A 27,824-nucleotide genomic window follows, 5' to 3' on the forward strand; every position below is an offset into this window, starting at 1 on the left:
CTCACGTTTAAATAAATAAACGGCATCCTCAAATCGGGGTTGCGAGCTCGAAGGAAGGCTTTGGAAATGGCCGTTTGGACCGATGCAAAGTTTTCCATGAAATAATTGGGTATACCACCTGTGTCATCGATACGGGATCGAAGTCTCGGGGAAAACGGAACCATCAGCAATCGCGTTTGCCAGTTTTCAAAAAACCCGGCCATTCGCAGCTCACCCGGAAATCTCAACGCAACGGACAGTTTTTCCGGAAGTTCAGTTGCATCCTGGAGTAGGTTAATGCGAACATTGTATTTTTTCTACAATTTTTAAAAAGTATCTGTACCAACCTTCAACAAGTCGTCGAACTCAATGCCAGCCAAAATGTCCCGTTCCATTAAAGTGGACTCTAGTTCCCGGGCATTCGCATAACTTTCGAAGCTAACATTCAGTGATTGCGATGCGTCTTTCATCAAATCGTCCAGCAGGGCGTTTTGTGGCGAATACACCAACTTATTCTCCGCAATGGAATCATATCTATAATTTGAACACAAAAAGGAGGTTTCTTAAAAAAACTTTTTGAATGAAATATAAAAAAAATCTCACCGAAAGAGATTCTCGATACCCAGTCGTCGGAAGATGGTTTCTTTCTCGATAAAGTCCGGATCCACCAGGCCTCGAACCAGAAGCAAGATGGAACAGCACAGTACCGGAACCAGGATCTCGAACAGCGTCTGGAGATAGTGGCGCAGCTGAATGATCCAGTTTTTCCAAAGAAGCAGCACAAATTTGTCCCAATTGGAGGTGGCCGCCATGATGATGACTTTTCCCCGGAAAACGTTCCGGGCCCGTGGAAGTATTCCTGTTCAGACTCACTAAGTAGCCGAGACGCTTCTTCTTGAAGTGGGCTCTAAGTTGTAAATGATGATAATGACAGGAAGAAAAAACAATAAGTTCAATAATCATTATAGTCAGCCTTTTTGGAGGGTTACAGACAAGTATTTGGTCTCTGAGTTGCCTAAGTATTAAACAGCTGATAATGGCAAACCAGTTTGATAGGGAACAAAAACTGCTCTTATCAGGTAAGGTAATTTCACGTATTCGCCATATCAGGTGACATTCATCCGTTGTTGTCGATTATTCAGTAAAGTCTGCAAAGCTGGGTACTTTTGCGGGATTAATGTAGCACCGATTATTCCCCGGAACTGGCGTCTGATCCCGAAAGCATGTCCGAACAATCCGGCTAAATACTTTCGAAAGGTTTTGTCGACAATTAAAAAAAAAATCAAAGGAATCTTAATCCTGCAATCGGAAATCTGATATGTGAAATCTGTATCTTAAATCTGAAATCTGAAATTTGATTCTGAAATTTGATTCTGAAATTTGATTCTTAAGATAAGTTAACCACCGTTAATTGATTTTGTAAATTTATTTTTCGGCATATCGATGAAATGTGGTTCTGAAATTGATAAAGATGGATAGAGAAGTGAGGGGAAAATTTACAGATGTTGAAAAGAGCGAAAGAGCATTTTTGCGAGGAAACTTATTAACATACACCATACTTTACCCCGCAACATTTCATTATTTAGGAGAAGTAGTACCGGGATAGAGGTGGCACTACCTTAACCTATACAATGAAATCTGGTTGGTCCGAAGTCTACATGTGGTGAACACGTATACTCCGGACGGGCAAAATATGGCGTACGATAAGCTCCAGAAAGCTTCCCTATTGCGCGCAATTGTTCCATCGATGCGCTTGCCGTAATAAGTTTCCTCGCAAAAATGCTCTTTCGCTCTTTTCAACATCTGTAAATTTTCTCCTCACTTATCTATCCATCTTTATCAATTTCAGAACCACATTTCACCGATAGGCAGAAAAATAAATTTACGAAATTTGGTTATGAAATCCGAATCTGAAATCTATAGTACTCGGTTCTTTAAATTCACTTGTATAAAATATAAAATGCTTTAAAAACTGCGATGGATATATTGGCGTACGCAGACTGTAAGCAAAACAACAACAACCAAATAATCTTACTGCACAGGTTTTTCGATACGAACGAACACTGAAAATCGAAAATACCCAAACTTGAGAACTGCTACCCGCCAAACCTAAGTTCAAGATTGACAACTTAAGTTTGTGAAAAAATCACAGCTTGCCAATAAGCCAAACTTGTCCTTCAAGCAAAGAACTGTTTTTTTGGGGGGTTTTTGTTGTAAGCGCATCTGATTCTGTTACCTCCATCCTGGCAGATTTAGGTTTGGGGGGTAAGTTCAAAGCGAAGAACTGTTTTTTTTGGGGGATAACTTTTATTCCCGCTTCATTCGCAGAAAGTCTCACTTATACGATGATGTAGCTGCCTCTCTCAACAACTCTCCGGTGGTCGAGCGGTTAGCATCCTGAGATGGTAATCGCAAAGCCATTGCAGGTATGGGTGTGATTCCTGTACCTGGCGATATTTTTTTTTTTATTTTGATTTCCATTTTATTGCGGTATCAGATTTTGGGGGATGAGTTCTCCTTTAAGAGCTTGACTTTGTGCTATGCCACCAATAGCCAAACCTGTAGGGAGGGAGTTTCATTCGGGTTGGCGGGGAAAGTTCTCAAGTTTGGGTATTTTCGAGGTTCAGTGAATGCCTCGCAACTTGGAGAGATAGAGAGAACGAAAAACGAGCTTGAGACCTATGTACGTTCGCAAAGGATTGAAATTAAGAGAGAATTCTTTGCATTGGAAGTGGTAATGATCAAAATTCCACAACTGCTTCACAAATTGCAACAATGAGCACATTTGTACTTTTTCTGAGTACTGTTTTCTCTCATGTGAACTCAAACCTTCTAATTCTCTCCAACAAATTGCCACAAATTACCGCAAATTCAATCATTGCCTGCACAATTTGTGTGATCATTGACGAATTTTCTCCCCTCATTTCAGTTCCCCGTACGTTCGTCGCCACGCTCATTTTGCTAGTTTCACCAGAGGGGGCCCAAAAAAAAACTCGTATCGAGAAAGTAAAGTGGGAGAACAAACTGAGCGGCTAACTTAAGTAAGAGAGCGTCACCCGTTTTTTAGGTGACAGGACTTTCCAGGAAATACACCCGTCACCCAAATATGGGTCCCATGGCGACGAATGTGTTAAAGCTTGAGACAAATGAGTAGCATTTGTGTGTTTGTTTCAATTCGCTTCGTCGAACGTATATTCGGACTATGCACACCATTTCAACTTCTCTCGTGCCGTTCTTTCTCAGGAAGGAATATGCGACGTATTCAGTGATGCCAAAATAATATCGGTATTATCGAGCCCGAAAAAATCGGTGTTCGATATGCAAATTTAAAAAATCAGTATAAATATCGATTTTTTATTCGAAGCTATTAAACCAAGTTTGTAAAATGAATATTTAAAAAAATGCAATTTTGCTAGTATCGCGATTTTTAAACATCATATTTATATCTGCTAAAGATTTAGGTTCACTCTAAACACTTTTATTATTTTCTTTTATGCTACCTAATGTATCTACTGAATACTAAATACACAGGGAAACAGCATTTTTAGTGATTATGTTTTATAACTGATTTTGGAAAATTTGGCGTCCTGAAATAAAAACATTGATAAGATCTTGGTCGATCAGCTCTAGTTTTGTTGATATGGAGTGTGGATTTTAAAATGGGTCAGTTTTGGTAAAATCAATCCCGGATTACGAGGAGGGGCAACGGGGGCAATTGCCCCGGGCCTCCGGGTCGTTTATGTCAGAATAATTCCGTGAAATCTGGGATGCCTACATTTTAAGAGTTACTAACGAATCATTCATTATTTTTAAAATATGAAATATTTTTTCAACGTTTTAAAACAAAAATGTTACGATTTATTCGTCAGCTGGAATAACGGGGGGCAGAATAATAATGGGCACGATGAGCGTTTTCTGCCGTATAATCAAGCAGCGATTTCAACTCGATGAAGTCAACTGAATAATAGAGCTACAGCTTGACTTATTTCATCTGACGATTTAACCTATTGGTAAGGTGTCGGAGCGGAAATCAAAAGACTCGAGTTCGATCCCTGTTCGAGGTGATTTTATTTCAAATACCATTCATGAGAAATTTTTTTGATTGTTACATTATACGATTTGTAGCATTATTCACCAAACAAAGCACCAGAAACATGATGTATGAGCGTGTGTGAACTGTTTGAATTCTACAAACAGACAATCTAGATCTTTTGTTATTGCTTTGTTTGATGGATCTACGTCTCACCGTCTTGTGCAAAATGCTTCGATCATGAATGGTAAATGAAAAAAAATCACCTCAAACAGGAATCGAACTCGAGTCTTCTGATTTCCTCTCCGACACCTTACCAACAGGCCAAATCGTCAGATGAAACAAGTCAAGCTGTAGCTCTATTATGCAGTTGACTTTATCGAGTTGAATTCGCTGCTATGTTCCCTGGCAGAAAACGCTCAGCGTGCCCCGATAAATGGTGCTTATACTGCCCCAGAGGGGGTTCACATTATGCCCCTACAGTGACTGATTTTCAGCTTTCGACGAAAAAATTTTAAATGCATTTTTAAACATTTTTGTAGGTGATGGAAAGAATTAGAGAAACATGAGATATCGAAGAACGAAAGAACATAAGCCGTAAATATCATGAAATATTCGAAAAAGACATGAATCTGCTATCTCCGCTTCAGTACAACGACGGCGCGTTAGCCAATTTCAATGATATTTATGGTTTATGTTCTTTCGTTCTTCGATATCTCATGTTTATCTAATTCTTTCCATCACCTATGAAAATGAGTTCATTTTCAGGTACAAAGATGTTCCAAGCGATTTCATAACATCATTATGATTTCATTTTTAAACGTTTTTATCTACTTTTCCAAGTTACAGCCAATTGGGCAACAGACTATTTTAGCACTGACCATACTGACTGGACAGTCGATTTCGGTTTTTGGATAATTTACGCACTCTGGAATCGATAGTACGCAATATCGATTCCAGAGTGCGCATCGATCGATTTGAAGAAATGCTATCCCAGTTAGAAAGTGCCACCCGACTTTCGCAAAAAAAAACAGGCGATTCAGACGTGCAAAACAGGTACATTTTTCCTACAGGGCATTTCTACCGGAAAAATTATAGGTTCGCCACCTGCCGTCGGTATTGCGAACCTGCTAAATTTGACGAAAAAAATTAGCCAGAAAATGATCGAATTTTTGTTCTAAGTGTCCTGTCAGTATGATCAGTGATTTTAGTGTCTGAACACGAAACAATGATGTAATTAACATATTATAGCTGTTCTCTACACAGCAAAAATTATTTCCTGTAAAATTACGCAAATGTCCTGTAACAAAAAGGAGCAGGACATTTACCGTAATTTTACAGGTCGAAAACATGATTACGTGACATTTAATTTTTAGTGTACATCTTTTTTACAGGACATTTGCTGTAATAATAAATGAATCTTCGTTAACTTTCAAGGAAAACAATTTAAAATTACAGGTTTTGTGAATTACAGGTGATTTATTTTAAAGGTTGCAGTTTTCAGTGACACGTGATAGTCAAAAAAATTTTTCTGTGTATGGTTGAATAAGCGTCTTCCTTAAGGTGTCCATTATGCCTTTATCTACCCTATTAGTATGAATAATGCGATGAATATTTAAATTTGCGTAGGTTTAAATACTCTACCTACACCCTTTTCCCAATAATTGATTTTGAAAAATCAAACATTAATAAACTACTGTAGGCAAATTGGCAATACTCAATTGATATTCAATTCCAATTTCAGTCTGTGATTTGAAATTCTAAATAAAACTTTTCCAACTAGTTTAACCCACGTTTCATGCTTTTAATCCTGAAGCACTTTTATTTTAAATTTTTCCTCTACCTAAGCAAATAACCGGAAATCAGCATACTATTTTCTATTTAATTTACCACTTGCAAGTTATTTTTATCATAAAAACACACTCATCGTTAGTTGAATGGCGAATTTCGTGGAGTGATTCACTAAATATGACTATAATTTTAATGTCATCTTCTTCCAGGGTTATTATTTTGTATTTTGGACCTTTTGTCACATTTAGAAAAATTATTTGACAAAAGTTTCTGTTTTTAAAAATCTGATAAGAATCTTATTCTTGTAAATTGTAAATAATCCGGATTATTTTTTCTTTATTTCAAACACATTACATACAAATTTTGTCTTTTTTGTTTTTTGAAGATATGAAATTGAAATAAAACATTTTGATTTAAATTATAAATTTTACAATTCCAAATCATAAATTCAAATTAATTCGAGACACTGAATTGTGGATATGAATGAAAGGCAATTTTAGGTTTCAAATTTAACTCTTGAACTTTTATGTCTGTATCTCTATGAAATTTGAATTTATTTCTATCGATTTTTTTTATTTTTAATTCAAAGTCTAGGATTTTGATGTTATATCCCAATTATCTTGATGAAAATATTTATTCTGCTTTCGATGAAGCACATACAAAGCAATCAATCATGAAAAAAAAAACAATTTAATATCTATCATTGATGTTCTCAAAATTAGAGAATTTTGGGTGATGATGGAATTATTTGATAAATTATAATGAACTAGCTGTTCCCATACGAACTCCGTTTCGCTTTCAACTTGGAATATGTTATGAACAGTTTGTATGAAAGTTAATAGCCAAATATTTTCCTGATGCATTTCCGAATTAATTGTTGAGTTATAATTGCAAAAATATTGAACGAACCTCTTCTGTCGTCTGCTACTTCATTTGAAATTAGGAATTGATTGCCCGTGCCAAAAAAAACACGTTTAAAAATTTCGAGTCAATCGTCGCATAACAACGCAATTATTGCCAAAAAGTTAAAGGTGGCCTCTTATACAATCTTTGATATCTGATGTCGATTGTCCGTCTCTGAAAACTACCGTGTGCAAATTTTCATCCCAATCCGATGTATAATAACGACGATATTTCAAAAATATTGTAAGGTTAATATGGACGACCCCTTTGCCGGTCCCTTACGCTGAATTCAATACCTGAAATCGATTGATCGTCCCTCAAAACTCTCGTGTACCAATTTTCATCTAAATAGATGTATAATAACGACAATATCGCAAAAACCCCTTAGGCCGACCTCTGACTTAAATTTGGATAAGTGAATTCAATTGTTTGTCACAAATAACCCCTATGTGCCAATTTTCAACCCAATCCGATGTATAAAAACAGCAAAATGACTAAGATATTGAAAACTTAATATAGACATACACCATTTCTTAGGAAACTTGAATAGATTTGACCTATTAGTTTTATCTTCAAAAGATTAAACTGCTTTTTTATCTTTTCCATCCCTTATCTAATGAAAATATCTGTTGAAGATTATCCTACTTTGCATGTTTTCAACTGCATGGTGTATTAAACTCAAAACCTCATATTTTATTATCTTATCAATTTTCTAATCTCCAACTAAAATTCCAATTGAAGCGTTAAAATCGCAGCCTTGAACTTATAAACTCTGAATCTAAAAAATTTTCTTTCTCTATGAGGAACTCCATAAATATAAAAATGGTTGACCTTCAAAGCCCCCCAGCAGCGGTAAAGAGCACTTTGAAAGCCACTACTTTTCTAGTCAATATATTCCTAACAGGCTAGTTGTATTTTTCAATCAAAATGTAGGCTTATAACTGTATCCAAATATCTCGTACCGGTAGCATGTGCTTTGAACAGTAGAAGGTACAAAAAACACCCGCCAAAATTTTCACTTTCAAATTTTTAATGCTCAGCAAGCTTCGATTTGCTATCCAGTACATGTGAGCTCTGGATGGCCGTTTCTAATAGCCTGCCCATGGTGATGGTGAAAATAATCCCGCCAACGAAACGAACGGAAACGAAAGTCGGTTCAAAAAATGGGTGCCATGACTTTTGGTTCGGGGGAATGAAACCGTTGTTGTATGGACAACCGCCTTCAAAAGGGGTCATCCGAAAATCTAAAAACATTTTTCATCATTCCTGGTCCTAATGAGCACCCATGCAAAATTTCAGCTCTCTAGCTCTTAAGGCAGCTGAGCCTATTGAAGACAAACATACAAACGAACAAACAAACGGAAATTACTTTTTATATATATAGATTTTGCATTTAACAGAGCCACAGAGAACAGACGTACAAGCTAGCCCACGAAACTTGTGTAAAATTTCCAGCGGCATTAGTTTAATTATGGGTTCATATAAACAATTACGCCTTTTCGAAAACTGTACACTTGAAAATTTGATTTGTAACTTTTGAACGGCGCAATAGCTGCCACTGTTTAAAGTCATTTTTCAACATATTTTTTGGATGTCTGCATTTGAAATTTTACACACTTTTTTGAAGATTTTTTGTTCGAGCTTGTACGTCTGTTCTCTGTGACAGAGCTTTAAACAGAGTTTCAAGAGAGATTAACTGCAATATTTTCTCGTGATGTATTAACAATTAATACATGAAAACACCAAACATAATTGTTATTTCAAAGCAATATACCTACTAAGCTTGCCCGATTTCTGTTTGACACAAAAATCTATAATTATAATAACTAATTTCCGGTTTTTTTTTAAATTTTTGCAAGTGATGTGAATAGATCTGGCAAAAAATTGAGCATTTTTATAAGATTTTCGGCTAACCGCAACTTTCCTTAATTTTAAAATTGAATATTTGGACATGCCCATAAGAAATCGGATATTCTGGCAATATATTTAACTCGATTCCAGTTCCTTTATATGTTTAGAGTATCTCGCGTGCGCTTTATTACATCATGAGAATTAAGAGAAAACGGCTGCAAAAGTTAGGAAAACAACTTCAAAATTGTTGTCTCACATCTGGAATATGTTGTTCGGACAACCAATCGGTATCGATTTTTGAAAAGGGCCAATGCGCCAAGTGTAAACAAATCTAGTTTCTTGCATAAACCTGTGAAACTTATTTTAGATAGTTAAATTGCATTTTTTAAATAAGGCGAAAAGCTTTTTTCATAAGTGTGTAGCCACGATGCTCTTTCGCCGATTCATCAAAAGGGCGAAAAGTATTTTTTTTATGTTTTCATCTGACAAGGTTTTTTCCTTAAAAATATCATCGCGAAAAAAGGGCCAATTGTTATTTCGGGAATAAAAAAGGCATTGCATTTCAAAAAAAAATATTTCCCAGGACGAGAAAACCAGGAAAGAGTAATTTTTGAATGGTCGAATGTGCTAATGTTCACTTGGATCTGTTTTCAAGCCTATATTTGCCTCAATATTGCTTATGCGACTAGTGATCCAAAAGGCGAATAATCATTCTGGAATTCGAAAGGGCGCTCACATTTGGCGAATAAACAAAATGAGAAAGCAAAAGGGCACAAAATTATATATTTGAACTTTTGAAAGGTATAATCACAAAAAAGCTAAATTTATCAATCGGATAGTGAAATTAAGTTGATTTTAAAGGATTTTAGTGACTTAGTTGGGAAAATGATCCAATGCACTGAAATAGGAAATTGATTATATTTTCTCAAACTTTGAATGTGTTTTTCTCAAAACGATCTCAGTGGTCAATTGGTTAGCGTGGAAAGACGGTAATTGCTAGGTCCACTGATGGCATGGGGTCGATTCTCATCTCGGTACTGGATGTTAAATGTTAATCTTTAGTTGTCCACGTCATTTATTCAGTCTGTAAAGCCTAAATCGGGTAAGACGGTGTGTGTCTTTTACAAAACAGACGTCTTGGCGTGTTGGCCCTTTTCAAAAATCGATACCGAAATATTCTTAATGGAAAGAATTTGCAACTAGTTTATGTCAGTTTTTGTACTTTTTTTTGCAATCAAAATGTTTGTTTACATTTGGTTTCATGCGGCGTAATGAAGTGTCACGCGAGATATTATTTTTTCTATGGCACGGCATATGAAAAAAAATATTCATACTTCATGAAAACTGCAAGCTGAGTTTGAATCAATTTATCATCTTTCATTAAATGTGGGTTAAGATCTTGCCTAGATTTTCGAACGGCGTGAGAGATGTTGAGATGGTGTACATCGTACGCGTTAGATGCTAATGTCGTTTTCCCCCTCTTTTTTTCCTTTTTTTTTAATCCTGTTTGATTATTACAAACTTATCTTGTAATAATTTGCTTATAATTTTTATAATTCCTTCTTGTTTTCAATCCTCCACCTTCCTTATTACATTGTTAACAGATATTCAAAAAAAATTCTAAAATGTTTATTAAATATTTCCTTACTATTCCAACGTTTTTCGCAAATTCTTTTCTGAATCTCTCGCAATCGATTGATGTCATTTTTCTTATGGTTAATTAAGTTAAAACACAAATCTTCAACAACTAGCCATAGTGTAGCCTTTAATTTACAACTTTTTTCGCCAATTACAGTTGATATTAAAACTTCTGGATCAAGAATGTAAATCTTCATCCGATCTCGGATGATGTCCGCTATAAAAATTCCAAACAACTTTAGAAGGTTGACATTGTTTTATTCTGTGCTTGATTGAGTCTAGCTCTGCACAAAAACAATTTGGAGAATTGATCCTTCCGATTTTATGGTTGAATAGCTTACTATTTGTTGGAATTAAGTCATTGAACATTATGGATAGTGCCGTTTTTCCATCACTAGAAATACAGATTCAGGTTGAGACTGTAAATCTAATAAAGATCAGCGGACGGGAAATTTACATAGATATTGGTTTTTTTTGGATTTGGATTTATGTTTTCAATATCTGGAAATCATAAGAAATCGGTTTGCCTAAAAGGTTTCTTTTTTGGGTACATTAAAAAGGTCGAAAGTTTTTGAACCAAAACAAAAGAGAATATTATGGAATGATTTCAAGTATGCAATGGATGGATCAATTAAATTTGCCCGAAAATGGATACTCCGATATTGTCCAGCCTCACGAGTAATTTTGGATAGATGGTATTTTTTCTGTAAAGCATGTAGCAGAATTCATTTGCAAGGTAAGTGGGATTGAGTGTAATTATTTTTAATATTGTGAACGGATTTTAAATATCAGAGCAGCGTTTAACGAGTAAAGAGCTAGGAAGTAATATCATGTGAACTTATGTGATTTTAAGCATTACTATCAGTTGATTCACTAAGAGAACTTAGGCGTTAAAAATATATATATGAGATATCGTAATAACGGTAGAAATTGAATTGCAAATGCTTAAACGGTTTTTTAGCTTATTTTGAATTTACGGGTGTTTGGAAAAAAATTAAAACTTAGGAAAATTATTTTAAGAGTTTAATATTGGAATATTATTTAAAGTTATTATTTAAAGTAATAGAAAAAAAAGAAAATGAGTTTGATTCAAAATCTCGGACTTCAAAAACAACTTGGAAAATTTTAAGCACAAAATAAGATAATTTTAGGTGTAGGAAATATAATAATTTGGGAGTTTATAAACATGCATATTTTGAAAATAACAGTTTTATTTGATTAGGAAACTTGAAAGTTTTAGAATCAAGCGGTAGTTTTGAAAAATTTATTTTAATTGAAATTGAATATTAGGAAACTTACAATTGGTATGTTGAGACATTGAGAAGGTACTTTTTAAATCGATAATTGGTTCAAATATTGTTCAATCCGGGTTCGTCAGTCTTTATTTTCTCTCTCTCTCTCTCTCTCTCTCTCTCTCTCTCTCTCTCTCTCTCTCTCTCTCTCTCTCTCTCTCTCTCTCTCTCTCTCTCTCTCTCTCTCTCTCTCTCTCTCTCTCTCTCTCTCTCTCTCTCTCTCTCTCTCTCTCTCTCTCTCTCTCTGACGCCTACCCGCCGTGAAATCGAAGTAATGTACAGTGTTTGGTGATGGATATTTTTTCCGCGTTTTATATTGTAGGGGAAAAGTTCATATAACGCCCCATGTGGCTAATACGCGCCACCCTTGTTTTGAAGAATCTGAAACATTTTAAGCCTGCAAAATGTTACCAATTTGTTTTAAATGCTGTAATTGGTCATGGCAAGTATGAATTTTTCCTTAAAATGCCCCTATGTCGTGATAATTTCACAATTTAGGTTTTTCTTCATTTCGATCTAAATTTTAAAACACTCTCAATAAGGTGTCACCAAGCAGAGAAAAACGAATAAGACAATATTTTCTGACACATCGATAGAGGAGAATCTAAATTATGATTTTATGCTAAAAAAATCATACTGAACTCGCTAAGGTATGCTTTTCATGGGTATGTTCTATCACGGCTCATGCGCTCGTTAAAACGCGCCAATCGTAGTAGGCTGAAAATAGCATTAATTTTTCAAAAAGGCCAATTTTCATTGAAAATGAACAAAAAGCCTTAAACCATATCTTTAGCGTTTATTCAGCCCAAAACATCTATTTTTCATTTTTTTTTTTCAATTTTGATTAGTCCATTTTGATTTTCTTTTCAGTCAAAGTGTTTGTAAGTATTGGTGTGTTTTCGGTCTTCGGCTGCTCTCGGGTGTGTTCGGCTGCTAGGCGCGTATTGAATACACAGCGGCGCGTATTCGCAACACAGTTTTCTTCTGTGGCTTTGAATATGGTTTTTAAAAATCAAGTTTTTGAAGAAACTATAGCAATTTGAGTAATGAAAAATCATAGGCATTTGTAGAAAACACTTTTCTTCAACGATTACACCCATTTTTAACACAATTTGTTCGCGGAATACAAAGAAAATCAGCAATTTGCTTAGGTGGCGCATAATAGGGCATGTTCCCCTACGTGTATTGCAATGCCGCGATTAGACGTGTTTTCTCTTGGTTACAGCGCGCGATAAAATTGTTTTGTAGTGTATGATGATTTCAATATTAAGTATTTCAAATGCGGTTAAATTCGGTTCGTTTTCTCTCTCTCTCTCTCTCTCTCTCTCTCTTACTTTTTTTTCTCTTTTTCTGTTTCTTAGAAAGTTTTTGCTCGTTAGGTCGTTCTTGCTCTTCTGCACCGGTCCAAGTGCATTGTACGTGTATGACAGTGCCACGTAAGGACGCTTTGCTCTTGTCGTCTTAAGCGCGGTAAAATTCGGTCAGTTGCACCGGTGCTAAATGCATGGCACGTGTATGACAATGCCACGTTAGGACGTATTTGCTCTAAATAAAAACGCGATGTACTCGATTGTGTGCGACGCGACGATCATTAAATATTTAACTTTGCTTTGATCACATCCCTTCCCAAAGGGAATCCTGATCTTTTTCACCTTCCCTACTAACAAACTACCCTTCCTGTGACGACCGTGGAGATTTAGAGGTGTATTCGGTCTCTAGTAGCAACGGAAGTCGAACTAATAATTCTTCCCTTTCCCTGATGAACCGTAAGGACGTGACCGGCGCCGGTATTGACCATATAAGATAAGGAACCTTCGAAACGTGTACACAGAAAATGGTAAGCTAATCCCAAGCCCCATTTATTTGGAGCTATGTACAATTTTGATGGTTCTTGTCAATCGCGGAGTAGCAACTACTGAAATGTACGGTCTATCTAAGCTCAAGCTCAAGCTCATCACTAGAAATACAATTTTTCGAAAAATTGTCATACACGTTTGCCCACATCATATTTGGAAACTCGTTCACAGCTCGCGGAATTATATTGATTTCGTACAGAAAATGATCATAAAATAATTTGGATGTACAGAGGTGAGTAGAACTGAGAGAAATTTGTGCTTGCGAGCAGGGTTGCCAAATTTTTTTTTTTTGCAAAAATCAGGGACTGATGAAATAATAATCAGACTACGTCGATGTAACGGAAATGTCGCTTAAGTGATGACCTTTTTTTTGGTCGTCTATACCCATTTTCACTTTAGCAATGGTATCTTGTGCAGTTCCTTACTACCCATTTTTTACCACATTCGCAAAAATCAGGTAAAATTAGGCTTATTTGAAAAAATCAGGGATATCCAATGACTTATCAGGTTGTCAGGCTGAGCTTCTGAAAATCAGAAAATCCTGAAAAATCAGGCACATTCCCAAGTAACATTTAAAGTTTTATAGCAGGCTACTAGATCAAGTTTTGGTTTTATAAGGGGCTTGAAAAGTATAATAAAACTATCAGTGTTACTTGGGATTGGCATCTCTGCTCGCGAGTATAGCGTTGGGAGAAGTATTGATCTTACAATCGCTATCTTAGCATTCGATGTAAGAACCAAGTTCCTATGATTGACTTAATAAACTTCGGGGTAGTACACCTAGATGCAATTAACCTTATGATATGTAAGAAAGGGGGCTTAGCTCCAATTTTTGAAACTGGTTCGCCCAAAAGCTGAACTGGTATTGCTGGTATAGTCAAAGTAGAAATAATGAAAATGGTCAAATTTAAAATTTTTTCATGCTAATGCGAGTGCGCCCATCACCTATCGTGCCTATGAGGTCATAAAAATATGAGGTCAATTTTTGATCATCTTGATTAGTGTTTGCTAAATGTTGCTAGAAATTCAAATTGATTCGTTTTTTGTAGTGATCATTTTATGGTCTTTGAAATGAAAACGAAAATTTTAAACTATTTTGTTATTTTTAGTTATTTTAAAAATATTATAGAGAAAAAATACATTTTTTTTAAGATAAGAATTATTCTAATTGTGCAACCCAGTTAGGTACTTATAATAGGTAATAGGTAGGTCTAAGACCCATTCATAATAATTAAACCATTAAAGGCAAAAAATCATACATTAAAGGGTTAAAAAAAAGTAAATTGGCGCATTAGTCACAATTTAAATTCAATGCTAAATTGTGTTGTGTCACATGTTATATGTGATGTGCTGAACTTGAATCCAATTATCTCTTCCAAAGTTTTGCTTTTAGGATTTTTCTTAATTGAGTCTTCTAGTTGTTTTTTTTTTAGAAAACCAGACGAATGGATAACTATTTTGAACAGGAATACAGCAGTTTTTCGATTTGATCACGTTAAAAAAAATGTAAATAGTCTGAAATGATAAATGAACAATTCTGGAGTAATAGATATGCCTCATTAGACCGGTGCAAACTTTGTAGAGAAATTTCAAATTCTTAAATTTTAACACCTCCCATAACTTTTTTTTTGTTGTTTTTGCTGCCAGAAATAGCAATAAAAATTTTGGAAGTGTTCCATTCAGTCCTAAATAAGCGCATTAATTAAGCGTTTTAATTTTGTATGGAAATGAGTTTGGGAGGACAAAATTTTTCATTCAAAAATTGCCTGAAAGTTCCAAAAAATATAGGTTTTGGATCAAAATATTCCTTGTTTCTTGCAGTACATTTTATGTGAAGAAAGCGCAAACCTAACTTGTACTCCAGAAAAGATATTCGTTGCTATAAAATAACTTTGTTTTCAAAATTAATTTTTTTAATTCATGTTTTTGATCGCTTATTTCAAAGCTGTAAAACCTTAGGATGAGAAGAAAAAATCTTAAAAAATTGCTTTGCATAGCGAGGAAAATTATTTATTTTTATAACCTTTGCAAAAACATTTCAATAAATTATTAAAAGCGCTAGCAACCAAAATGTTTAGCTGCTTGTAATGTTAGCAAAAAATGAAGCTTAAGATTAGTCAAAACCATAAATCAAAGACCAACTTCATTTCAAATTTATTTGAAATTTATTGAATAAGTTAGCAAAAAGTCATTTTTGCTGCGGTCTAATGCCTCATAATGATAATTTTAAGCATTTGGAATTTTTGAATGCCTGAGAAAATCAATTTCATTTTGTAATATTTTCCTCTATAGCGATTTTATGAATTTTTCTCAGTGCCAGATCACTAATTTTTCTCATTCTAGGTAAACTTTTTTGTGAAATTGTACTCTTACTTGAAAAAAAAAATCCCCAATAACCCCCATGTTTATTCTAGCAGCTTGATTGATTGTCACTTATGACATTATCAATTTGAATCAGTTATCATTTTTCGGTGAACACGCAATCGCGAAATTGCCAAGCCATTTTCTAAATTTTAAACCGTCACGCCCGTGATATTTCTACGATTCTATATGAGTCATGTTCGCGTACTTACGTTGTAGCTTTACATTCAACAATATTTTCTCATTTCCCACGAAGATAAAAAAAAGATGAATTAAATATTTTCACAGGTCCCCTTCACTTGTAGACGACGCTTTTTAATTCTAAACTTGAAGTTTGGATATCAGAAACTAAAATCATGATGCTTGAGTCCAAGTTTTTCAATCCAAAGTTTTAGTTTTCATTGCGTGCATTATCTACCTATGAATACTTTTCAATCTACATATTTTTCAACCACAAACCGAGAGTCCAGGAAGGTTACAATGAGTTTCAAAACTTCTTTCAAATTTTCCATAGAAAAACTAAGTAAGTTCACATGACAAGAGAAAAACTTCTTCGGTTCTAAATAGTCACTCACTTGATTTCAACAGTCCATGTGAACTTTCCAGGTGCCAGAAAATCAAGAACCGTTCACTTCCAGACCATTCGATCTGCAAAACAGACAGGATCCGATCAACTCGCGGGAGGAGCGAAAAACAACCCTAAGCCCGGTACGCGGTCCGGAAAAGACTGAACGCTTAGTTCATTCATAAAGGCACTAGTCATCAGTGCTCTGTGGTCGACTAGCTGAAATAAAGATATCTTATCAATTCGATGATTGCGATCGTCGTGATAGCCACTCGACAATCAATAAAAAAAAAGCACCACACATTGCGCTGTAAAACAAAAAAAAAATCTGCCAAAGAGCTAATCTAGACATTTCTGAACCTATTACGAGTTGTGACTGATAAAAGCATTCGCAAAATTACGTTCACATACAGAAAAGAGGGATGGTCGGTAAGACAAATTAATGTGAATGAGATGTAAACAAATATGAAGTATACTCATGTTTAATTTTTCGGATACTAGCTGATACAATTCAAAACAAAACCTAGTCACCCTAAGTCCCTATATTACTCATAAACCCAAATATGTATACCTTCATTACTCATTAACAAAACAAACATCGAACTGTATGACTTTTTCCCTCTAAGATAAAAGGAACTCGCGTAATGTATGTTAAATGAATAAGCTGTAGGAGAATCAGTTTAACGAAATGTGACCAGTTTCCAACACCTGAAAAGTATCTATTTGGTATTTCAAGAAACTACAAGAAATATAGTATCTATATGAAATTTGGATTTTCAATACCAGAACATCATTTAACAGTAATTTTTTCTTTAAAAATACAACTCATTCGAGAATGAGATTCCGAAGTTTCGACAAGCCGAAAATCTGAAAAATTTACAACTTAACTTACTTAATGATCCCGCGCCGATCCTCCGGTGCATAGGGCCGTGGTAAAAGACCTCCACTGTTGACGATCCGGAGCCAGCGTCTTCACCTGGTCCCAGTCAAGATTCTCGTCGACAGTTCGGATTTCAGCGGCTAGGCTTCGCCGCCACGAGTTTCTGGGCCTGCCTCTTCTTCGATGACCTTCTGGATTCCAATCTAGCGCCTCTATGCAAATCTCGTTTTCGTCTCTTCGCAGCGTGTGCCCAATCCATCTCCACTTACGTTCCTGAATCCGATTTCTAGCGCCCTTTGATGACACCGGCGATGTAGTTCCTCATTCGAGATCCAGTTGCCAGGCCACTAAGCGCGGATGATATTCCGCAGGCAGCGGTTTACAAATACTTGCAGTTTTCGCGTCGTCACCGCATATGTGCACCAAGTTTCGCACTCATACAGCAATACGGATTTGACGTTTGAGTTGAAGATTCGGATTTTTGATCGTAGAGAGTTCTGGCGTGACCGCCAGATGTTTCGGAGTCTCGCAAACGCAAATCGGGCCTTTCTGATCCGGGTTTCGATGTCTTTCCTGGTACCACCATCAGGCGTTATTGTTTATTAGAATAAAATCAACGGATCATATGTAGATCCTAATGATAACTTAATAGTAGATAATTACAATACAAGATAAAAAAATTAACACAGGTCTATACAGTTCTTGAAACAGTTAAAATTTTTGTCCGGAACACGTTCCTCGAAACATCGAAGTCGAAATGCTCAGAAAAGCGATTGAACGTTTTCAATATGCCGATAAATGCGCTGTTCGCTCCGTAGTTGTTGAGACGAATAGGTACATAGAGCTGCAAAAGCTGGTTTCTCAATCCTCGAGGACGCACGCTGAGAGGAATGGCCTCCAGCAAAACGGGACAGTCGACTCTGGACGTTAAGAGATCAGCAACAACTAGAGCGCGCGTAGCGTTTCTGCGAGCTTGAAGCGTATCTAGGTTTATGAGGCGGCAGCGATTCTCATAACTTGGTAAACGGAACGGGTCTTGCCAGTTCAGATGACGTAGGGCATACCGCATGAAGCGACGCTGGATAGCCTCGATTCGTTCAGCCCCATTCTGGTAGAAAGGGCACCAAACAGCTGAAGCATACTCGAGGATGGAACGAACTATACAGCAGTAAAGACTCTTCAGGCAGTACACGTCTTTGAAGTCTTTGGCCATGCGAAATAAGAATCCGAGGTTTCTGGATGCTTTGTCGACGATGTAGTTTGTGTGAGTCTTAAACTCCAGCCGTTGATCGAGAATAACGCCCAGATCGTTGATGTGGTCCACTCGAGAAATGATTCCGTCTCCGAGAGCGTACTCCGCATAAAGAGGGTGTCGCTTACGAGAAAATGATACGATCGAGCATTTACTGCGATTCAGGGGCAGGCAATTCAGGTCACACCATTGAGCAAACACATTGAACTGCTGCTGCAGGAAATTGATGTCCTCTTGGCCGTTTATGGTGTGAAAAAGTTTCAGGTCGTCGGCATATGCAAGTTTTTTGCAGTCAAGGAGCGAGAGTACGTCATTAAAATATATCACGAAAATTAGTGGTCCTAAATGACTTCCTTGAGGCACGCCGGAGCAGGCAAGAAAATGATTTGAAAAGGAGTCACCAATACGAACGGATAACTTTCGACCTGTTAAGTAACTATGGAACCAGTGCAAAAGGGATCCACAGAAACCCAGACGTTCCAGCTTTGCGATAGCGATATCGTGGTTCACCTTGTCGAATGCAGCAGAAAGGTCAGTATTTATGGCATCAGTTTGGGTTTTCATAGCAATGCTGTCTTGCACAAAAGATGTGAAGGTGAGTAAGTTGGTAGTCGTGGATCGTTTAGGCATGAACCCGTGTTGATCATTGGAAAGTTGGTGCTTGAAGAACGAATTAATGGGATCCAGGATAACCAATTCAAACAATTTGGCCATCGCGCATAGAGCTGAGCTGAGAGTTATCTGGCTACCAAGATACTGGAAGCACTCCACTTTCTCAACTTGTTGCCCAGCTACCATGAAACTGGAGGGATTTCCTGTGTTGATCTCCATCGAGTTGGTCTTTCCGACATTGACTTTGAGACCTGCTGCCTTGGAACTTTCGGTGAGGTCGTCGAGTTTGCTCTGCATATCCGGTTGCGTTTGGGCGAACAAAACAATATCGTCAGCCAAGTCAAGGTCGTTCAGATGTTCTATTATTGAAGGATTCCACGGCAATCCTCGGTTCGGTGCACAGTCGATCGATCCAGTCAGAATCTCATCCATTACAATTAGAAATAGTAGCGTTGATAAAATACTCCAGCAGTTACCGGGATTGGTTCGGACAAGACACCGTCGTGCAAAACCTTGCACGAAAATGCCTCGTATTGTGCTTCGATGAGATGGACTAGTTTCTCTGGGACCCTTCGTCGCCTTAGAGCCGCCCAGATGTTTTCATGGTTAAGTCGGTCGAATGCTTTTTCAAAATCAACGTACACCAGCAGAAGAGAGTCCTGGAATTCGTTGATTTGTTCCAGTTCGATTAGTAGCGTTGTGATGTGGTCCACACATGATCGTCCGGATCGGAATTCAGCTTGTTGCCGTTGGAGTGTAGCGTCGATTTTCTCCTGGATCCTGTTCAGGATCACTTTGCAGAGTACTTTGAGGGTTGTACAGATCAACGTTATGCCTCGCCAGTTACCGCACTCTGTCAGGTCTCCTTTCTTCGGGACCTTTACGAGGATACCCTGCATCCAGTCGGCCGGGAATGTTGCAGTATCCCAGATGTCAGCGAAAAGACGGTGCAACATATGTGCTGACAGGGCAGGGTCGGCTTTCAGCATTTCAGCAGGGATGCAATCGATTCCAGGTGCTTTGTTGGATTTCATGTTTTTGATTGCCGCTTCTATTTCAGCCAGCGAGGGCGCTTCCGAGTTGACGCCATTTATGCGACTTACTGTTGGCGCTTCAAGCTGCGGGTTCTGTTGGCCATCGCTATTCGTGACTCGGAAGAGTTGTTCGAAGTGCTCAGTCCATCGTTTGAGCTGATCTGTTCGATCGGTCAATAACTGACCGGCACGGTCTTTCAGCGGCATTCTTGCATTAGTCCTTGCACCACTGAGGCGGCGAGAAATGTCATAAAGTAATCGAATATCTCCATTGGCGGCGGCTCTTTCCCCCTCTTCGGCTAGGGAGTTTGTCCAGGCTCTCTTGTCTCGTCTACAAGCTCGTTTAACTGCCTTTTCCAGCTCAGCATATCGTAAGCGGGCGGCTGCTCTGGCTGACCCGAAACATGCCTGCTCAATTCCGACTTTCGCCTTTCTCCGATCATCGACCATCCTCCAAGTTTCATCCGACATCCATTCACTTCTTCTTCCACAAACTTTACCGAGAGTACCATGGCTCGTCGTGATAAAGGCATTCTTGATTCCACACCACTGTTCTTCGACTGTTCCGTCTGTCGGCAGCTCCGAGGCTCGGGATTCTAGCTGTTCAACGTATGCCCTTTTCACCTCTGGATTCTCCAACCGGCGGACGTCGTATCAACACCCGACTTTCTCCTCGCGCCGTTGGACACGCGCAACTCTTAGTCGTATTTCGCCAAGGACGAGGTGATGGTCAGATGCAATGTCTGCGCTTCGCTTGTTGCGGACATCAAGAAGGCTCCTTCTCCATTTTCGGCTGATGCAGATGTGGTCAATTTGACTTTCTGTTCGGCCATCTCGGGATACCCAAGTGACCTTATGTGCTGTTCGATGGGGGAAGAACGATCCACCGATCACCATGTTGTTGTTGCCACAAAATTCTACAAACAGCTCTCCGTTTTCGCTCATCTGTCCTAGGCCATGGCGCCCCATGATGCGCTCAAGGTCTTGATTGTCGGAGCCAATCTTTGCGTTGAAGTCGCCCAAATGGATTTGAATGTCACCCTTCGGAATTCTCTCTACCACGCTGTTCAGTTGACTGTAAAACTGCTCTTTCTCCTGCAAATCGGCAACGTCAGTTGGCGCCTAACACTGGACCATTGTAAGGTTTCTAACCCGTGTTCTGAATCTGGCTACGATTATTCTTTCGTTTATTGGTTCCCATCTAATGAGGGCCGCGTAGGCCTGCGGGCTTAACAGGAAACCAACTCCTCGTTCCCGAGTAGCATGTTCTCCTCGTATGCCAGAGTAAAGCAGGACTTGCCTGGACTGTATCTTGTGTTCTCCAGTGTTAGGCCAACGGACTTCGCTCAGTCCCAGAATTTCAAGCTTGAGGCGGCTAGCCTCTCTAGCAAGTTGTTCCAGTTTGCCTTGTTGGGCAAGGGTTGAAACGTTAAAAGTTCCAATTCGTGTCCGTGTTTTCATGCTAACAGTCGTCGCCAAAGTTCCAGGTCGGTCATTTCTTTCGGATTCCGTAACAATTTCAAGTCGGGAACAGTAGGTTGTTAGCCTAAAGTCCCTATCCCGCGATGGGGCTGCCATCTTGGACTCAGATGGCGGGAGCCGCATTTCATAAATTCAGCCGCTCGCTGCGAGACAGTCGCTGTTTGAGCCGCCCCTGACCTGGAGAACAGACGCTTGGTTGTTGTTGCACGCCGCCCCTGACCTGGGGAACAGACGCGTGCGGCCACCTTCCCAGTCTGCATGCGACCAAAACATCCACCGGGGTTGGATACCCGATCTCCGCTTAAGTTACTCGCATCCCAGCCGGCACCACGGTGAGGTAGAGATAGGAGTTGTGAACAAGAGGTGATATCCCAGCAAACATTTAAGAGGGTATATCGCAGGAACAACAGAATTAATCAAACGAATATACCAGATGAAAAGATTGTATTAAACTTACCAAAATAGCATATAGCTATAAAAGTGGAGGCGATATATCTACAATGACAAGATTTTAACGATTCGATTTCCCCACAAAATGCAAAATATACGATTTGAGGTAATTTGAGTAAAACGAAAAAAAAAAAATTTTCCCCGACCGAGATTTGAACTCCAGCCTCCGAGTTGTCTATCGGGTATGTTACCACGATGCCAACTCACCAGTTGAAATGATTCGCGCTATGACTCTATATGTGAGATTTTCTGTTCACGAACCGGTCAAAGGAAGAAAGAAGGAAGGATCGCCCATTTATCGTAAATCAGTTTACTCAAATCGTAAATGTCGAATTAGCGTATTCTCAACTATTTGGAGACATATTTACGAATGGACTAAACTGCTATCCGATTCAACTTTTTTGGGCAAAGCTTCTCGTATATGAATGATAGAAAATCACTCAATACCAGCTTGTTTACGATGATTATTGAAAATGTCTTAATATTCGATTTGGATTATCATTTCTATTACGATTTCATGTTAGCTGGGATGACCACTATGGGGTCTCGTGTTGCACATTATCCACCATTTACTAGCCAAAAAAGTTTACAAAAGCTTAAAACTATAAAAATCTTTATACGTCACACTATCCTTGAACATATTTACAATTACAAACATTTCAGACACACATACACTTTTTTGTGGGGCTTTGATTAGAGTACGGTTAGTTGTTCATTTAGTTTTATAGTTATCGATCAATTTGCTCTGAAGTGTCCCTAGTTTGCCTTCAAATGTCTTTTGAGCTTACACAGCAAAAATTATTTCCTGTAAAATTACGCAAATGTCCTGTAACAAAAAGGAGCAGGACATTTACCGTTATTTTACAGCTCGAAAAACAAATTACGTGACACTTGATTTTCAGTATACAACTTTTTTACAGGACATTTGCTGTAATAATAAATGAATCTTCGTTAACTTTCAAGGAAAACAATTTAAAATTACACGTGTTAGTCAAAAAAATTTTCTGTGTAGGTTAACACATTGCAGACCTTGAATTTATTCAGCTGCATAAAATTTGATCCCATTTCGCTTGTTGATGGACGAATTTGTTACCTTGGGGCCTTACACCTTAAATTTACAAATTCATCATTGCATTACCTAGAGAAACCGGAAATCCATCCACTAACTTCCGTGTACACGTGATGTAGAACACGAGCCGCACAATCGAGAATTATGTGTATTTACGAACATAGTCTGCTCGGAGATAAGTAGATGTTTCTAGCTCATCAAATATTTAAGAGGCTTTCACGAGCTGTTTGCTATTTTCAGTTTCCGTTTTCCGAAGGATAGAAAACGTAAGCCGTTCAAACCTTCCACTGAATAATTTTGTGAAACATTTATGATGCTGCTGGTGGTTTTAAAATAACAACATTGAAGAGAGAAATCATTATTGGTAGTTTCCCCTGAAAATAGATTCAAATTCTAACAAAACTTATGATTGAAGGGAAAAAAACTAGCGAAACATAACTCCGTAATTCAATTTCCTGATAGTGAGGTATCTGGGCTACGCTCTCCGATCCAGTTGATGGACAAATTCGATTACCGGAAACCAAAAACGGGATGTATCTAACCAAAACAAACCAAATCAAACCATGCCAGGTCGCGCTTTGTCCACGTGGCTACTAGTAAGGATGAAGAGCAAAAAAATATCATCCAGAAGATAAACGAGATGCTGTTGCTAGTAACAATGTGATGGTCTGGTTGCCATATGACAGAATCAATTTCATACAACCGGGTACAGCATTAGGTCTGAAGCAGCTGAAAATAGAATTCCCAGAATTCGGAGTTTTGCTGCACGTGTATTCAGATCGGTATTTTAGTAGATAACTGACGAAGAGCTGTGAGCTATCTTATCTGATGAATAATTATCCAGTTCTATTGAAAAAATAAATTAATCGAAAAATCTAATATTTATAGCGATTTGATTAAACATGGTACACAACCATGTTTTGACAATGGATGATTTATCACATAAGAAAAACTTAAAATCACTGTTAAATTCGGCACGATGCAAAGTAAAATTACAACCAGATCAATAAATACGGGTTTGGGCATTCGTTAAAATAGTGCGATATCGTTTCTGAGTCTAAACGCCATTTAAATATAGTCAAATTTACTAAAAATCATTTTTTTTCTAAAGTGCCTCAACTGATTCACAAATATTTTTAGAACAAATGTGAAGGTCATCGATTTTTTGTAAGTTCCTTGAATTTCGAAAGCTTTTTCAATTTCGATTTGTTTTATTCTAACTTAAATACAGCATAAAAACATTTCAACTTCTATAAATATATGTCTAGTAATTCAATCAGGCTGTACCGCATCTGGCTTCATTACGAAGACGAAAACACCCATTTTCAATCTTTCCCTCGGAAGATAGGTCTTTTGCTCCCTGCTGTCATCTTTCATGCGGCATCTAGGACAGCGAGACATTAGCAATAATAACAATCGTGACAATAGAAGTCACGTTTCGCGAATGAGATCTGTTCCCCGAATAGAGAAAGTTGTGCTGCATCGAGAAACTTGTACGGTAGCATGTAATTTGTTAAACTATCATCTTGCTGCGAGTCACTCACATGTTTCAGTTGTTTGTCAGTGTTTCGCTTTCAAGCAAGCTGAAAATGTTGTCACCTGCCTGAGTTTGCTCCCTAAACTTTACAGGTGTGGCTTGACAGTTACAAATAAACGGCAATTATGTGAAATGATACGCCATCTAGGTTTGAAATCCGTGATTCTTTTTTGGGGTGGTTAAAAGGTATGAAATGAATGACGAGATTGCTGTTGGGTTATCATCCATATTCCATGAGCATTTGTTGAATTTAAATCAAATAAGTTCTACAACTACAAAAATGAGTTCCATGATCCATTGAAATCTTGTTGGAGTGTTTTTAAAGCCAAAAGGTGTGTGCGTTAATTTGAATTTCCCTAAGTTCATCTTCTTTATGATACGCTATCTAGGTTTTATATTTGGATTCTTTTTGGATAGCAAATAGATCTGGAATGAATGACGAAATTAAATAACTATAGGGATATCATCCATATTCTATGAGCAATTGTTAAATTTAAATCAAATGAGTTCCATAACTTCAAATATGAATTCCATAATCCATTGGAATCTTGCTGGAGTGTTTTTATAGCCAAAAGGTATGTTCGTTAATTTTAATTTTCCTAAGTTCATTACTATCTCCTTCTTATTGATACGCCATCTAGGTTTTAACTCAGTGAATATTTTAAGGAGGTTAACAGATCTGGAATGAATGACGAGATTAATATAGGGTTATCATCCATATTCCATGAGCATTTGTTGAATTTAAATCAAATTAGTTTCATAATCCATTGAAATCTTGTTGGAGTGTTTTTAAAGCCAAAAGGTGAGTGCGTTAATTTCCATTTCCCTAAATTCATTACAATCTCCTTCCAATTGAATTCTGTGATTAACAAACTAAATTCTTTCCTGTTCAAGTCCTTGTCCTAGTCCTTGTCCTAGTCTTTGTCCTAGTCCTTGTCCCAGTCCTTGTCCTAGTCCTTGTCCTAGTCCTTGTCCTAGTCCTTGTCCTAGTCCTTGTCCTAGTCCTTGTCCTAGTCCTTGTCCTAGTCCTTGTCCTAGTCCTTGTCCTAGTCCTTGTCCTAGTCCTTGTCCTAGTCCTTGTCCTAGTCCTTGTCCTAGTCCTTGTCCTAGTCCTTGTCCTAGTCCTTGTCCTAGTCCTTGTCCTAGTCCTTGTCCTAGTCCTTGTCCTAGTCCTTGTCCTAGTCCTTGTCCTAGTCCTTGTCCTAGTCCTTGTCCTAGTCCTTGTCCTAGTCCTTGTCCTAGTCCTTGTCCTGGTCCTTGTCCTAGTCCTTGTCCTAGTCCTTGTCCTGGTCCTTGTCCTAGTCCTTGTCCTAGTCCTTGTCCTAGTCCTTGTCCTAGTCCTTGTCCTAGTCCTTGTCATAGTCCTTGTCCTAGTCCTTGTCCTAGTCCTTGTCCTAGTCCTTGTCCTAGTCCTTGTCCTAGTCCTTGTCCTAGTCCTTGTCCTAGTCCTTGTCCTAGTCCTTGTCCTAGTCCTTGTCCTAGTCCTTGTCCTAGTCCTTGTCCTAGTCCTTGTCCTAGTCCTTGTCCTAGTCCTTGTCCTAGTCCTTGTCCTAGTCCTTGTCCTAGTCCTTGTCCTAGTCCTTGTCCTAGTCCTTGTCCTAGTCCTTGTCCTAGTCCTTGTCCTAGTCCTTGTCCTAGTCCTTGTCCTAGTCCTTGTCCTAGTCCTTGTCCTAGTCCTTGTCCTAGTCCTTGTCCTAGTCCTTGTCCTAGTCCTTGTCCTAGTCCTTGTCCTAGTCCTTGTCCTAGTCCTTGTCCTAGTCCTTGTCCTAGTCCTTGTCCTAGTCCTTGTCCTAGTCCTTGTCCTAGTCCTTGTCCTAGTCCTTGTCCTAGTCCTTGTCCTAGTCCTTGTCCTAGTCCTTGTCCTAGTCCTTGTCCTAGTCCTTGTCCTAGTCCTTGTCCTAGTCCTTGTCCTAGTCCTTGTCCTAGTCCTTGTCCTAGTCCTTGTCCTAGTCCTTGTCCTAGTCCTTGTCCTAGTCCTTGTCCTAGTCCTTGTCCTAGTCCTTGTCCTAGTCCTTGTCCTAGTCCTTGTCCTAGTCCTTGTCCTAGTCCTTGTCCTAGTCCTTGTCCTAGTCCTTGTCCTAGTCCTTGTCCTAGTCCTTGTCCTAGTCCTTGTCCTAGTCCTTGTCCTAGTCCTTGTCCTAGTCCTTGTCCTAGTCCTTGTCCTAGTCCTTGTCCTAGTCCTTGTCCTAGTCCTTGTCCTAGTCCTTGTCCTAGTCCTTGTCCTAGTCCTTGTCCTAGTCCTTGTCCTAGTCCTTGTCCTAGTCCTTGTCCTAGTCCTTGTCCTAGTCCTTGTTCTAGTCCTTGTCCTAGTCCTTGTCCTAGTCCTTGTCCTAGTCCTTGTCCTAGTCCTTGTTCTAGTCCTTGTCCTAGTCCTTGTCCTAGTCCTTGTCCTAGTCCTTGTCCTAGTCCTTGTCCTAGTCCTTGTCCTAGTCCTTGTCCTAGTCCTTGTCCTAGTCCTTGTCCTAGTCCTTGTCCAAGTCCTTGTCCTAGTCCTTGTCCTAGTCCTTGTCCTAGTCCTTGTCCTAGTCCTTGTCCTAGTCCTTGTCCTAGTCTTTGTCCTAGTCCTTGTCCTAGTCCTTGTCATAGTCCTTGTCCTAGTCCTTGTCCTAGTCCTTGTCCTAGTCCTTGTCCTAGTCCTTATCCTAGTCCTTATCCTTGTCCTTATCCTTGTCCTTATCCTTGTCCTTATCCTTGTCCTTATCTGAACAAAACTCACAGAATGGCACAACTCAATACAAGCCATCATTAATTCGGATTGTTTTTCGCTTCCAACTGCCAATTGGAACATAAACTCTTTCTCCAGCTGGATTTGCCAACGAATATCAAAGCCATTGTGAGCCATTTTGTTTGAACAGCACTTTCCAATCACCATTTTTTTTTTGCGAAGCGTTTTGCTTCTGTCCCATCCCCACACATCGATCAACTCAACCCATAGATTTACTCACCCGGGGATGAAACAGTCAATCATCCGGGGTGTATGTTTGTATAAATCTCTCTCTGCTTCCCGAAGTCGTTTCCTCGAAGCGGCAGCAGTGAAAAGCGGTTCAGTGGATTTCATTTTTGCCAAAAGGTTCTGAATGAAAGTGTGGGATTTTGGGGCACAGGAGTGGCCACAGGGAAGCTGCTTGTAATAGCTCTGACACAATCGGTAAATTGATTAATAGTTGATTGACAAAATCGGATACCGATGTTATGAACTCACTTTGGTCGGGGGGAGGCGGATGAGTGAGATTTATTGGATT

The 27,824-nt window shown here is 38.5% G+C and overlaps 2 protein-coding genes across 3 annotated transcripts in view; one reads left to right on the top strand and one right to left on the bottom strand.

Annotated features, from left to right (window-relative positions):
• Positions 1 to 16,438, bottom strand: part of LOC129751006 (phospholipid-transporting ATPase ABCA3-like) — a 39,895-nt gene extending 23,457 nt beyond the window's left edge. Inside the window, exons 1-4 of the mRNA XM_055746242.1 lie at positions 16,277 to 16,438; positions 583 to 886; positions 327 to 513; positions 6 to 263 (exon numbers count right to left, since the gene is read on the bottom strand). Coding sequence (XP_055602217.1) covers positions 6 to 263; positions 327 to 513; positions 583 to 791 — 654 coding nt within the window. The 5' untranslated portion in view covers positions 792 to 886; positions 16,277 to 16,438. The remainder of the gene's footprint in view (positions 1 to 5; positions 264 to 326; positions 514 to 582; positions 887 to 16,276) is intronic.
• LOC129751004 (uncharacterized) overlaps positions 1 to 27,824 on the top strand; it is a 951,184-nt gene that overhangs the window by 653,588 nt on the left and 269,772 nt on the right. The gene's annotated exons all lie outside the window — the stretch shown is intronic.

The sequence above is a fragment of the Uranotaenia lowii genome, chromosome 3 (assembly GCF_029784155.1).
Source record: "Uranotaenia lowii strain MFRU-FL chromosome 3, ASM2978415v1, whole genome shotgun sequence".
Lineage (NCBI taxonomy): Eukaryota > Metazoa > Arthropoda > Insecta > Diptera > Culicidae > Uranotaenia > Uranotaenia lowii.